The sequence below is a fragment of the Nerophis ophidion genome, linkage group LG04 (assembly GCF_033978795.1).
Source record: "Nerophis ophidion isolate RoL-2023_Sa linkage group LG04, RoL_Noph_v1.0, whole genome shotgun sequence".
Lineage (NCBI taxonomy): Eukaryota > Metazoa > Chordata > Actinopteri > Syngnathiformes > Syngnathidae > Nerophis > Nerophis ophidion.
Window position 1 is genome coordinate 16268475 of NC_084614.1, and position 15269 is coordinate 16283743.

Sequence of the window (15269 nt, forward strand, 5' to 3'; positions counted from 1 at the left end):
AATTCAAGCAACAGAGCTGCCAGCTTTTTGTTTAGTTTTTTTCGTAAAATGTTTTTTTGTTTGTTTTTTAATGTTTTTGTGTCTTACTGTATATGGAAAAAAACAGTACCTAAGTTGATTTTACAGTAAAAAAAACATGGCGGAGTTTAACCGTAAAATTTATTGTCAATTGTGCAGTCTACAATTTGATTGATGATTTGTTTTGAAATCATAAGTCAAGCAGCTATTTAAGCACAGTATTTATCTTTATTTTAACTAAAAAACATTTTTAGATTACAAGGTAAAAATAATATTTTGATTTTGATAATATTGAATTTGAAAAGATATGCAATTGCATGCAGTACACGATTTTTAATGTCAAAAGGGAAAGAAAAGATTAAGCAATTTATGATTGCATATTATTTCCAGACTTTTCCGGGCCACATACAATAATATGACGGGCCAGATTTGAGTTTGACACCTGTGTTTTAGTACAATCAATTAAAAAAATGCAACATGAACAGTAGTATGTAAAATATGAATAAGGTCTCATCATATAGTGCGACACGTCTGCCAACACAACAGCAGCCATTGCAGTATTGCAGGGGTGTCCAAACTTTATCCCCTGAGGGCCGCACACTGAAAAATCAAAGCAAGCGGGGGCCATTTTGATATTTATTATGTTAAAAAGCAATACAGTATATGTACAAAAAAATTACATTTGGGCCTCCACTCAGGCTTGATCCCGGGGACCCTAAAGGGTTTTGGTAAAAAAAAATGTAATTATTCAGTATTATTATTTGTATTATTATTCAAGGTTTAAATTTCTAGATCAACATTAGGTCTATCTGTCAATATAACGTTATGAAAGATTTAAGTTGTATGCTCTTTTTGTAAAAAAAACAACCTGTTTTTATATGGGAAAAAAAAAATATGTAATATTTTCACCCAATAAAATTTTTAAGTGGAATATTTGAGATTATATAATAATTGGAGCCTTAAAAAAGTCAATAACTCATAACAACATTGATTTTAATTCATTATTATTATTATTTTTTAGCAATGACACTTAAAAACAAATAACACAACAATTATTGGGGATCCAAAAGGGTCCTACTCATTAAAATGTTAAAAAATAAATAATACATTTTGTTAACTGTTTACTTTCAACACAATAACCTCCAGATCAACCTCAGATTATAAGTTTTATTGTTGTTTATGTTTTTTGTTTGTTTGTTTTAGGCCCTTTTTAAAACAAATTAAAAAAAAACAGCTTACTTTTTTACATAGCAAACACAAAATGTGAAACATTTTCCCCAAACAATATCTCAAAGTGGAATATTTAATGTGACATTATTGGAGCCTTGAATAGGTCCATCCATCCATCCATTTTCTACCGCTTATTTCCTTTTGGGCTCGCGGGGGGCGCTGGCGCCTATCTCAGCTACAATCGGGCGGAAGGCAGCGTACACCCTGGACAAGTCGCAGGGCCAACACAGATAGACAACATTCACACTCACATTCACGCACTAGGGCCAATTCATAATGACATTGATTTTGATTCATTATTATTTTTTAAAGAAAGAAACAGCCTGCATGTCAGCTTTGTGTTATTAGAGTAAACATTTTCTTGTTACATTTCACCTGTTGGCTCTTTTATAACACTTTTTATGTTTTTTTTGTTTTGTTTATTCAATAGTATTTTTACAATGTGCCGTGGGGCAGTTAAAAAATTACCTGGGGGCCGCACTTTGGACACCCCAGTGGGCCGCACTTTGGACACCCCTGCAGTATTGTGTTATAAATTGTCGAGTATCTTGGTGGACCCCCTATATAGACCAGTCCAGTATATGGACATGCATGTATTTGTGTCACCACAAGTGTTGCCGACTCAGCTTTTTCCAGCCGACCCCTTACACTCCTCTGTCCCCGTCCCCTAATCCCTGTAATCCTTGACTCCCGGTCCCATCTCGGCTCTGCACCTCGTCTGTCTTCGGCGTGTCTGTCAATAGCGGCGTCTATATGCGCCAGGGTTCACACGTGTTGTCACGCAGCCAGTTGTCGTTTGTTTTTGACCCGCCTCTTCCTTTCTTCTGGTTGCTCGGCCAGGCGTTGGAGAGAGAGCAGGTGGACGGCGTCCAAGCAAAGCTACAGCACGTCACCGCCGTGGGCCAGGGTCTGATCCAGAGCGCCGCCAAGCAGACCGACACCAGAGCGCTGGAGCACGATCTGGAGAGCACCAACCTGCAATGGAACTCACTCAACAAGAGGGTAGGCCTTCGCGCTCGCGGGGAGACACACAAACCTCTTTTGTCGCCCCGGCCGGCCAGCTTCTGACGCCCTCTGTGTTGCCTGCAGGTGGCGGAGAGGATCGCGCAGCTGCAGGAGGCCCTGTTGCATTGTGGGAAATTCCAGGACGCCCTCGAGCCGCTGCTCAGCTGGCTGAGCGACACAGAGGAGCTGGTGGCCAATCAGAAGCCTCCGTCGGCCGAGTACCGAGTGGTCAAGGCGCAGATCCAAGAACAGAAGGTGAGAAGAGAACCTCGGCACACCTTACATAAGGGCTGCACCATTTAAAAAATAAAATAAAATCTACCGGTAATTGCCATTTCTCCAAAATTGCGATTCGATGTGCGATTTTTATGTATTTTTTACATATAGATGCGCAAAACTGCGAAAACAACGAATGAAGGAAGACATGTTCCTTTTAGATTGTCAGCATATTCTTGTCTCAAGGTGCCACACATTACAACATGGGTGTCAAACTGTCCCGCGGGCCAAATTTGGCCCGCCGTATAATTTAATTTGGCCCTTGAGGCAATATCAAATTAACATTATCGCTGGCCCGCCGGTATTATTCAGCCGCATTCACCGCTAATACTCATACTTGCCAACCCTCCCGATTTTCCCGGGAAAATCCCGAATTTCAGTGGCCCTCTCGAGTATCTCCCGAGGAAACCATTCTCCCGAATTTTAACCGATTTTCACCCTGACAACAATATTGGGGGCGTGCCTTAAAGGGGAACATTATCACAATTTCAAAAGGGTTAAAAACAATAAAAATCAGTTCTCAGTGGCTTGTTGTATTTTTTGAAGTTATTTTCAAAATTTTACCGGTCTCATAATATCCCTAAATAAAGCTATAAAGTGCCTTATTTTCGTTCCCTGCGAAGACACTGGCCATTTCCCTGTGACGTCATACAGTGCTGCCAATGTAAACAAACTATGGGAATACCACAGCAAGATATAGCGACATTAGCTGGGATTCAAACTCGGATTTCAGCGACTTAAGCGATTCAACAGATTACGCATGTATTGAAACAGATGGTTGGAGTATGAAAATATTGAAGAAGAAACTGAAGCTATTGAGCGAATAGCTATTGACGCTATTCATAGCCATAGCATGGCCGAATAGCTGCGTTAGCATCGCCGGTAAAATGTGCGGACCAAACGATTAGGACTTTCGCATCTTGTGACACTGGAGCAACTTAAATCCGTCAATTGGTAAGTGTTTTTTTCGCATTAAATGTGGGTGGAAGGAAACATAATATAGTTGCAAATGCATCTACAGGTTATCCATACATCTCTGTGCCATGTCTGCTTTAGCACCGCCGGTAAATAGCATGTTAGCATCGATTAGCTGGCAGTCAACATCAACAAAACTCACCTTTGTGATTTCGTTGACTATCGTTGCAAATGCATCTGCAGGTTATCCATACATCTCTGTGCCATGTCTGCCTTAGCATCGCCGGTCAAATGTGGAGACACTCTGGCACATTCAATGGGGGTCTGGCGGCAGAGACTTTCGCATCTTCGGGCCAGTGGTGCAACTTGAATCCCTCCCTGTTAGTGTTGTTACACCCTCCGACAACACACCGACGAGGCATGATGTCTCCAAGGTTCCAAAAAATAGTCAAAAAAACGGAAAATAACAGAGCTGAGACCCGGTGTTTGTAATGTGTTGAAAATGAAAATGGTGGGTGTGTTACCTCGGCGACGTCACATTCTGACGTCATCGCCTCCAGCGCGATAAACAGAAAGGCGTTTAATTCGCCAAAATTCACCCATTTAGAGTTCGGAAATCGGTTAAAAAAATAGATAGTCTTTTTTCTGCACCATCAAGGTATATATTGACGCTTACATAGGTCTGGTGATAATGTTCCCCTTTAAAGGCCCTGCCTTAAAGCGTTCTCTACAACCTGTCGTCCCGTCCGCTTTTACTCCATACAAACAGCGTGCCGGCCTAATCACATAATATATGCGGCTTTTAAAGACACACATGAGTGAATGAAAGGCATACTTGGTCAACAACCATACAGGTCACACTAAGGGTGGCCGTATAAACAACTTTAACACTGTTACAAATATGCACCACACTGTGGACCCACACCACACAAGAATGACAAACACATTTCGGGAGAACATCCGCACCGTAACACAACATAAACAAAATACCCAGAACCCCTTGCAGCATTAACTCTTCCGGGACGCTACGATATACACCCTCCGCTACCACCACTATTAAGATTTTTGCATATATAAGTGTTGCTTTTTCCATATTTAGTGTTAAAGCAAATCAGCTAAGCAAACTGAGCAATAATTAACGTTTTATTTGTGCACTTTCTCTTGCTACTTCAAGACTTGAATGCTTGATTCATTTATTATTGTTATTTTATTTTCAAATTTCTTTTTAGCCTGTGAAAAAAGTTTATTTTGATATTTACCTGAGAAGGCTGCAAATAGAAAAGAGGCATTAAATTTTTATTTAAATTTTATTTGATACGCCATTGAATTTTTAAAAATTATTATTATTATTTGAAACTCGAGTTTGCATGTCACTTTAAAGTTATATAAGCCCTACTTGTTTAATATTCAATGCAAAACTTTTTGGGGTCCCTATTAAAAGGTTAATTTGTTCAACCTTGGCCCGCCGCTTTGTTCAGTTTTAAATGTTGGCCCACTCTGTATTTGAGTTTGACACCCCTGCATTAGAACAATATACAATAATTTACATTAAAACATATTTGGCTTCATGTAGACACTCAGAGCTTCTTGAAGAAATAATCAATAAAAACTATACACTGAGTTATTTTCAAATTTAGCTGGAAGACAGATTGTCCCACAAATTATAGCCGATAAACGTTATTCCTGTCAGCTATAATTTTGTGTTCAAATTAATTAATGTAATCATTGTACATGACAATAATACAAGTAAACATTTTTTAAAAGGATATACCGTATTTTTTGGAGTATAGGTCGCACCTACCGAAAATGCATAATAAAGAAGGAAAAAACACGATTGGCTATATCTTGTGGTGTACCCCAGGGATCAATACTGGGACGAAGATTGTTCAATCTTTATATAAACTATATTTGCAAAGTTACAAAAGACTTGAAGTTAGTTTTATTTGCAGACGACACAACTGCTTTCTGTTCAGGAGAGAACACACAGAAGATAATACAAATAATAACGGAAGAAATTAACAAATTTAAAAAATGGTTTGATAAAAACAGGCTATCCTTGAATCTCAGTAAAACTAAAATATTGCTATTTGGTAACAGTAGAAAAGAGCATCAGACACGAATACAAATAGATGGAATAGATATCGAAAGGGTAAAAAAAAACTGATTTTTGGGAGTATTAATAGATGATAAAATGAACTGGAAATCTCATATACAAAACATACAACATAAGGTGGCAAAAAATATTTAAATAATGAATAAACCAAAATACGTCTTGGGCCAAAAATCACTTTATATTCTCTACTGCTCGCTAGTGTTACCATATCTGAGTTATTGTGCAGAAATATGGGGAAACAACTACAAATGTGCGCAACATTCGTTAACTGTGTTACAAAAAAGATCGATTAGAATAATACATAATGTTGGATATAGAGAACATACAAACCCTTTATTTATTGAGTCAAAAATATTAAAGCTCGATGACTTGATAAAATTGCAAACAGCTAAATTGATGTACAAAGTAAATTATAACCTGCTACCAAAGAATGTACAACAATTCTTCTCAACTAAAGAGGAGAAATATAACCTTAGAGGAAAATCTAACTTAAAACATTTGTATGCCCGTACAACACTTAAAACTTGTAGCATATCAGTATGTGGAATTAAATTATGGAATGGATTAGGTAAAGAAGTTCAACATTGTACTGATATGATCCAGTTTAAGAGGATGTTCAAATTAATAGTGCTTACAAAGTACAAAGTGGAAGTATTATGAGAAACACTTTCAAACTTTTTGAAAATAAGATATTCTTTATCTTAGTATGTTAATAATGACTGAAATAATTAGGTACATGTTACAAAACTGCCGTGTCACTCACTCACAGATGTCATTTTGATATTTTGCTGTAAAGAAGGTCAGTGAATTAATGTATATATTTGTGGCAGTCCGATATTAACAGACATCTCTATATACAACTGTGGTCCGGAAAATACAGTACTTATTTATTGTTTTTCATTACGTTTTACTGCTGTTACCCTATGTAAAAACTTCTGTTACCCTATGTAAAAACCTTCACTGCAACAACGTAATTTTACCACTGTGGAATGATTGAAAGCCTAATTAAAACCTCAATGTCGATTTTATGTTGATTAGTCGTGCAGCCCTACCTTGCATGGCATTTGTTATGTTTTTTTTAATTAGCATTCATTAATAATGTTTCTTATAATTAGCGCCCGCTGTCTGCGTGTTATATGTACACACTTGGTTTGTTGGGTTTGGTGCAATAAACATCATTCCAGGATGCAATCGTAGCTTGGACGTTAAGTTCTGCGCCAGGGCAGATGCGTATTGTGGATAAATGTCTTCCCGCTGTTTATTAAAAAGCCACTTCCTGTGCTTGTGAGCATCATCCATCACACCTGTTTACATCCGCGGCTCACAAGTTAGCATTCCAAGATCAGAATTTTGCCTTTCGGCTCGGGTCAGAGAGGACGGTACACATCAGGAAATAATGCTGTTTACAAACCCTGTTTCCATATGAGTTGGGAAATTGTGTAAGATGTAAATATAAACGGAATACAATCATTTGCAAATCATTTTCAACCCATATTCAGTTGAATATGCTACAAAGACAACATATTTGATGTTCAAACTCATAAACTTAATTTTTTATTTTTGCAAATAATAATAAACTTAGAATTTCATTGCTGCAACACCTGCCAAAGTAGTTGGGAAAGGGCATGTTCACCACTGTGTTAGATCACCTTTTCTTTTAACAACACTCAATAAATGTTTGGGAACTGAGGAAACTAATTGTTGAAGCTTTAAAAGTGGAATTCTTTCCCATTCTTGTTTTATGTAGAGCTTCGGTCGTTCAACAGTCCGGGTTCTCCGCTGTCATATTTTATGCTTCATAATGCGCCACACATTTTTGATGGGAGACAGGTCTGGACTGCAGGCGAGCCAGGAAAGTACCTGCACTCTTTTTTTTACGAAGCCACGCTGTTGTAACACGTGCTGAATGTGGCTTGGCTTTGTCTTGCTGAAATAAGCGGGGGCTTCCATGAAAAAGATGGCGCTTAGATGGCAAGCATATGTTGTTCCAAAACCTGTATGTACCTTTCAGCATTAATGGTGCCTTCACAGATGTGTAAGTTACCCATGCCTTGGGCACTAATGCACCCCCATACCATCACAGATGCTGGCTTTTGAACTTTGCGTCGATAACAGTCTGGATGGTTTGCTTCCCCTTTGGTCCGGATGACACGATGTCGAATATTTTCAAAAACAAATTGAAATGTGGACTCGTCAGACCACAGAACACTTTTCCACTTTTCAGCAGTCCATCTTAGATGATCTCGGGCCCAGAGAAGCCGGCGGCGTTTGTGGATGTTGTTGATAAATGGCTTTCGCTTTGCATAGTAGAGCTTTAACTTGCACTTACTGATGTAGCGACGAACTGTATTTAGTTACAGTGGTTTTCTGAAGTGTTCCTGAGCCCATGTGGTGATATCCTTTAGAGATTGATGTCAGTTTTTGATACTGTGCCGTCTGAGGGATCGAAAGTCACGGTCATTCAGTGTTGGTTTCCGGCAATGCCACTTACGTGGAGTGATTTCTCCAGATTCTCTGAACCTTTTGATGATATTATGGACTGTAGATGTTGAAATTCCTAAATTTCTTGCAATTGCACTTTGAGAAACGTTGTTCTTAAACTGTTTGACTATTTGCTCACGCAGTTGTGGACAAAGGTGTGTACCTCGCCCCATCCTTTCTTGTGAAAGACTGAGCATTTTTTGGGAAGCTGTTTCTATACCCAATCACGGCACCCACCTGTTCCCAATAAGCCTGCACACCTGTGGGATGTTCCAAATAAGTGTTTGATGAGCATTCCTCAACTTTATCAGTATTTATTGCCACCTTTCCCAACTTCTTTGTCACGTGTTGCTGGCATCAAATTTTAAAGTTAAGGATTATTTGCAAAAAAAATGTTTATTAGTTTGAACATCAAATATGTTGTAGCATATTCAACTGAATATGGGTTGAAAAGGATTTGCAAATCATTGTATTCCGTTTATATTTACATCTAACACAATATCCCAACTCATATGGAAACAGAGTTTGTAGTTATACTTGCGGTGTTCCTCAAGGTTCCCTTTTAGGTCCTCTCTTTTTCAGCATTTGTGCTATTCAACTGGTGGCTTGCGAGTTTAGTTAAAAAAAAAATACTTCTAAAAGCCTTATAATTTTACTGAAGATCCTATAATTTTGAAAAAATAAAAAGATGAAAATCATATGCTTGATGTAGAGGACGCTGGTTGTCTGGAGTAGAAGTCCGGTCCCGTGGTTGTTAGCTTTCTGGAAATGTATTCCAAAGTATTTTAATCATTTTTTCCAACCTATTTTAACCTGGGTTATTTTATGACTTTGAGCAGTTAATGACGTAACTACGCCCGTACGTAACTCACATTACTTTTGTGTGCCAACATTAGCTATCATTGAATGTATATTCCACCCCCCGCGACCACGAAGCGGTAGAAAATGGATGGATGGATGAATGTATATTCCATCATAACATGACTTGCTTCTCTTATGGCTGCTTTTATGTGTGGCAAAACCTCATGAACGCCAAACAAATTCCTCAGGCCGACAAGCAATTTTTATTCAATTCAATGATTAATTGTGGAAATTATAGACACATTTAAAAATATATATGTTCTGTTAAACCACTAATGGTCACATAAGCTAGCCAATGGCGTTCTCGTTATATTTTTGGTTTGAAAAATGTAACAAAAGTGTATCCAAATCGGGTCGGCGGAACTAGTTTGTGGCGTATTTCGTCATTTTAATGACAGCCTTGAGTAATTAAATGGCATATTTTTCTCCCCCAGCTGCTACAGAGGCTGTTGGACGACCGCCGGCCCACCGTGGAGATGATCCGCGCCGAGGGCGAGCGCATCGCGGCCACGGCAGACACTCAGGACCGCGAGAAGATCCAAACTCAACTTCAGAGTCTGGCCCTTAGGTGGAGTGAGCTCCTGGGCAAGGCCAGCTCCAGGTATGAGTTCTTTGCCTTCTCATCTCACTTCCTTTTTGGTCCAGACGTGGGGTTTGTGTGGTGGAGGAGTCACGTCTTGAGATCACCGGCTGAAGTCAGGGTTCACGAGGCGCAAACATCCAAGAGAAGACAAACAATTCCCTCACAGGGCGGGACAACATCTGTTAGTATCATGAGTAACGTGGAAGCGACACCATGTGCACATGAAGTATTTCCAAAACATACTTTGTGGTCCACACACAAACAGCCACTAAAACGGGACTTTTGGAAACCTGGACATGGTTTATTACTTCTAAGACTCATTTCTTAGTGTCGAGACCGGGGGTGTCAAAACTGCAGTCCGCCGTTGTCTTCAATTTGGCCTGCGAGACGCCATGAGTTTAAAAAGGACACTGTAAAGCAGAACATTTTTAGTCTAGTCACAGATATTTAATTGGAGGAAATTTGTTGCCATATTTTTTGAACAACGTGAGTAAATCGATCCAATGTTTATTAACTGTGATTTTGAAGTGAGAACAGCGCAGTTTCTTATATGAACTAATTCAAACAACCTTCCCTGGTCATGCCGCAAAAAAAACCCTTGCAAAAACACAAAAAGTCAATCCATATGGTCACACATAACAACGTGTTCACTGAACTTTGTGGTTATTATTATAAAAAAAAGTCAATTTACCATAAAGTAAAAAAAATACCCATTCAAATGAACATGCAAAACGCTCTCCACACTTCCATGTTTGCCTCATTTTAGCTGCTTGATATTTATGATTGATTACAAAACTTCAGGTCGGCACGGCAGTATACAATGTAGGAGTCAAGAGATATATATTAATGTACAGTATATATACTGTTTATATATAAATATATATATATATATGTGTGTGTAGATATAAGTGTATATATGTGTGTGTGTGTGTATATATAAATATATTTATCTATATATGTTTATATATTTATGTATATATATATGTATACATGTATATAAATATGCATACATGTGTATATATATATATGTATACATGTGTGTGTATATATATATGTATATATATGTATGTATATATATATGTATGTGTGTATGTATATATATATGTGTGTGTATGTATATATATATGTATGTGTATATATGTATGTATATATATATATGTATATATATATGTGTGTGTATGTATATATATATGTATGTGTATATATGTATGTATATATATATATATATTTATTAGGGGTGGGCAAATTAATGCGTTAATTACGCGTTAACTCATCAATCTATTAACGCCGACAATTATGTTATCGCACATTTGCGTATGTTGTTTACTTGCTTTTATTTTGTTAACGCCTTTTCGTAAAAAGATGGCTTCGCCCGGATGGGCTTCGTTGTCGAGGGGCTCTTGGTAAAGATGGAACATTTGGCAAAAATACCGGACAATTCTGCAAATTTCATGGCTGGCTTACAGCATGGTTACTCCGGGATCACGTACGACCGCCAGACAATTCTGGATGTGGACAGATCGGGCCGTTTTGGACTGAATGACGCGTGCTTGCTAGACCGGCTAGCTAGCATGGGAATACTTTGCCGGCTACATCCAGCGACCTGTGAAGCAGCGGAGTACATGTGTTGTCTGTCTATTTATGAATAATGCAGACGAGGAGTGTTGGCTGAGTTCTTAACGTTTAATTTCAGAGCGTGCATATCACAACATACAAGATGCCGTCATGGCGACACAACCTATACCTATATACAGCATGCGCGTCACTCCTGTTGCATGCTGGGTAGGGTAGTTCTCATAACATCACAATAAAGTACCATGTATATGCGTTCAGTTTATCAAAGCACCAAGCAAACAATCGGAAAATTCCCATCATATCAATTCCTAGATATGGTCATAATTATTTTAAGTGCACTACGCAGAATAAACACAACATTATTAATATTGCTACTACGGATAATTTGATCAAAAATTCCCTAAAACAGCCCACTACCTATAATACAGGTTTTTTAAACATAAGATCCCTGATAAAAAAAATGTTTCTGCTGTTACCTCAGAAATTGCCTGTTCAGATGTTATGATTGTGGCTCAGAGATTTGTATGTAGATTATATTTATTTTCCATAACAAACAGGATAACTTAAATACCCTGGCAGTGGCAATAAGCTTCAATGTTTGTATTTACTTTTTTTGAGTTGATTTTCATAAAATATGCTATTTAACTGCTACTGTTTAACAAGGACTGATTTAAATTGTGTTTGCACAACAAATGTTTTGGCGCTTTTGTTCATGTGGGAGAATATTCCAATAAAGGTGCACTACACACTACTTTTGAATTCATTATTGGGCTTTGCGTATACAATGCAGTTAATCGCGATTAATCGGAGAAATAATGCGATTAACTTCGATTAAAATTTTTAATCGTTGCCCAGCCCTAATATTTATATATATATATATATATATATATATATAATGCACATAAAGTATATATATATATGTACAGTATATATATATATATATATATATATATATATATATATATATATATATATATATATATATATATATATACATGCAAATATATGCAGTCGGTTTTTCACCGCCAGTAAAATTCTTTTTAGCCCGATGTGGCCTCCATATCAAAAGGGTTGGACACCCTTGGTCTAGACCAAAGCTAATGAAACTATATCCTCCTTGGAATCAGCGTCCTCTGCAGTAAACATAACAGGGCTGTGTTTCCAGTAATGCGGAACTCTGTAGTGGACGTTTGTTTTTGCTCTTTTTGTCAGAGGACGCTGGTTCTCAGTAGGATATCCATATAGCTTTTCAGGCGTTCGGCTTTTTCATCCGTCCATCCATCCATTGTCTACTGGGCGCTAGGATCCTCTTTTTAAATGACCATATAATTACCATATATATATATATATATACATATATATATATATATATATATATATATTGTAGCGTCCCGGAAGTTAGTGCTGCAAGGGGTTCTGGGTATTTGTTCTTCTGTGTTTATGTTGTTACGTTGCGGATGTTCTTCCAAAATGTGTTTGTCATTCTTGTTTGGTGTGGGTTCACAGTGTGGCGCATATTTGTAACTGTGTTAAAAGTTGTTTATACGGCCACCCTCAGTGTGACCTGTGTGGCTGTTTACCAAGTATGAATTGCATTCACTTGTGTGTGTAAAAAGCCGTGGATATTATGTGATTGGAGCGGCACGCAAAGGCAGTGCCTTTAAGGTTTATTGGCGCTCTGTACTTCTCCTTACGTCCGTTTACATAGCGGCGTTTTAAAAAGTCATACATTTTTACTTTTTGAAACCGACACCGATAATTTCCGATACCACATTTTAAAGCATTTATAGGCCGATAATATCGGCAGTCCGATATCAGGCATCTCTAGTCTGGAGTATGTATTTGGTGTAAACAGACCCCCCATTTTATATGACATCATAGTATTGGGACGGCGTGGTAGAGTGGCCGTGCGCAACCCGAGGGTCCCTGGTTCAAATCCCACCTAGTACCAACCTTGTCACGTCCGTTGTGTCCTGAGCAAGACACTTCACCCTTGCTCCTGATGGGTGCTGGTTGGCGCCTTGCATGGCAGCTCCCCCCATCAGTGTGTGAATGTGTGTGTGAATGGGTAAATGTGGAAGTAGTGTCAAAGCGCTTTGAGTACCTTGAAGGTAGAAAAGCGCTATACAAGTACAACCCATTTATCATTTATTTATTTATTCCAGTCCTTCCAGTTAGACGTTATATGGCCACCTGCTGCTTTGGCTCGCACTATGCCAGCTTGAAAAAGTGTTTTCTAGTAGAAAACTAACTTTATTTTGTCCGCTGGTGGGGGCGGGGGGAAGTTAAGTTAAAGTTCGTAAAACAGCTGGATGAAACACAATATGATTCCGAGCTTAGCAATAAAAAAACCCAACTAAAAGCATTAAAACGCCTATAAAAAGGTGTCACCTCCTCCTCCCTTTTGCAGGCAGAGGCAACTGGAGGAGCTGCAAGTTTTGGCTTTCCAGTTCCACGAGGCCCTGGAGCCGCTCGGAGAGTGGCTGAGCGCCACCGAGAGGCGCATGAGCGCCGCAGAGCCCATGGGAACCCAGACGGCCAAGATCAGCCAGCAGATCGTCAAGCACAAGGTACCGTTTGGAGCATTCCTGAGCAGCCAGCGGGGGTTTGGACTTGAGGGACAAAGCACACACACCAACTTCATTTTTCATCTCTTTCATCTCACCAGTGCTACTTCACAATAAGCTTCTGAAAGCTTGTTGTCAAATTAGCACTTGAATATACTTTACTTTGTCTTCATAGTTCAGTGTTCAGTTTGATGATGCGATCGCTTCTCTTGTGAGGTGTTGAATGATGGAAAGTACTGTCAGCAGGTAGAACCTGGCCAGTGGAGCCATGTCGCTCTGGCCAGTGGGAAAAAGAGCAAGAGGCATAATTTAAAAAGAAAAGGTTTAAAAGTTCATCTTAACTAGAAACATTTCAATTCGGAAGAAGATTGTGAATGCAAGTCAAACTGAAATCTTAACATTAACATGTCGACAGTTAAAATGTCAGCCTCAAAACAAGTACCAGGTTATATGATTTTAAATCAATCAATCAGTCAATGTTTATTTATATAGCCCTAAATCACAAGTGTCTCAAAGGGCTGCACAAGCCACGACGACATCCTCGGCTCAGATCCCACATCAGGGCAAGGAATTACTCAACCCAGTGGGATGACAATGAGAAACCTTGGAGAGGATCGCAGATGTGGGTGGAAGACCCCTCCCCCATTCCTCCCCCCTAGCTAACCTAGCATGCTAACCTTGTCACACATACAAAGTTATATGACTCTGAGGTGTACTGTACGGCAGCAAAATTAAAAAAAGATAAGTTAGCATGCTAATCTTAGCATGTTTACAGCATTCACGCAATGGTGTAGAATCAGCGTACAATAAAAATTAAAATTAGCAAAAAAAAAGCTAGCTTGCTAATAACCTTGTCACATACCAACTTATTTGACTCTGAAGCGTACTGTACGGCAGCAAAATTAAAAAAGTTTATTTATATAGCCCTAAATCACAAGTGTCTCAAAGGGCTGCACAAGCCACAACGACATCCTCGGTTCAGATCCCACATCAGGGCAAGGAAAAACTCAACCAAGTGGGATGACAATGAGAAACCTTGGAGAGGATCGCAGATGTGGGTGACACCCCCCTCCCCCCCTCTTAGCTAAAAAAGCTAGCATGCTAACTTTGTCACATGCCAAGTTATATGACTGAGGTGTACTGTACGGCAGCAAAATTAAAAAAGGTAAGTTAGCATGCTAATCTTAGCATGCTTGCTAGCATGTTTACAGCATTCACGCAATACATAGATGATTTCCTCTGGTGTAGAATCAGCGTACACATTTGAAATTAGCAAAAAAAAACTAGCATGCTAACCTTGTCACATAAAAAGTTATATAACTCTGAGTTAAGTGTGAATAGTTTTAGTTATATTGTAAAACTTTCAAATGTTGCTTGGAGGGATGAATGAAGAATCCATACGAGTATAAATGCTGTGGACGGCAAGAAGAACGTCAGTCCGGTTGAAAAAACAAATCAAAATCACTATCCTTAAATGAAAGGACACTGCAGCACCTGCAGTGAGAAAATTCGTCCAAAAGATGGCGCCATACCACAAAATAATAAAACATCATCTTGAGTGTTTTTGCTTGTCTTTTTTTTAAAAAATAAAATTATTTTTTATTATTGCCTTCAGCAAAGAAAAATACATGAACTAGCCGCTCCG

General features: G+C 38.7%; 1 protein-coding gene across 24 annotated transcripts in view; it reads left to right on the forward strand.

Annotated features, from left to right (window-relative positions):
* The window catches only part of macf1a (microtubule actin crosslinking factor 1a), a 441796-nt gene that overhangs the window by 367187 nt on the left and 59340 nt on the right, over nucleotides 1-15269 (forward strand). For all 24 annotated transcript variants that reach the window (XM_061897243.1, XM_061897250.1, XM_061897255.1 and 21 more), the window contains 4 exons: nucleotides 2089-2250; nucleotides 2338-2508; nucleotides 9334-9500; nucleotides 13468-13627. In XM_061897243.1, coding sequence (XP_061753227.1) covers nucleotides 2089-2250; nucleotides 2338-2508; nucleotides 9334-9500; nucleotides 13468-13627 — 660 coding nt within the window. The remainder of the gene's footprint in view (nucleotides 1-2088; nucleotides 2251-2337; nucleotides 2509-9333; nucleotides 9501-13467; nucleotides 13628-15269) is intronic.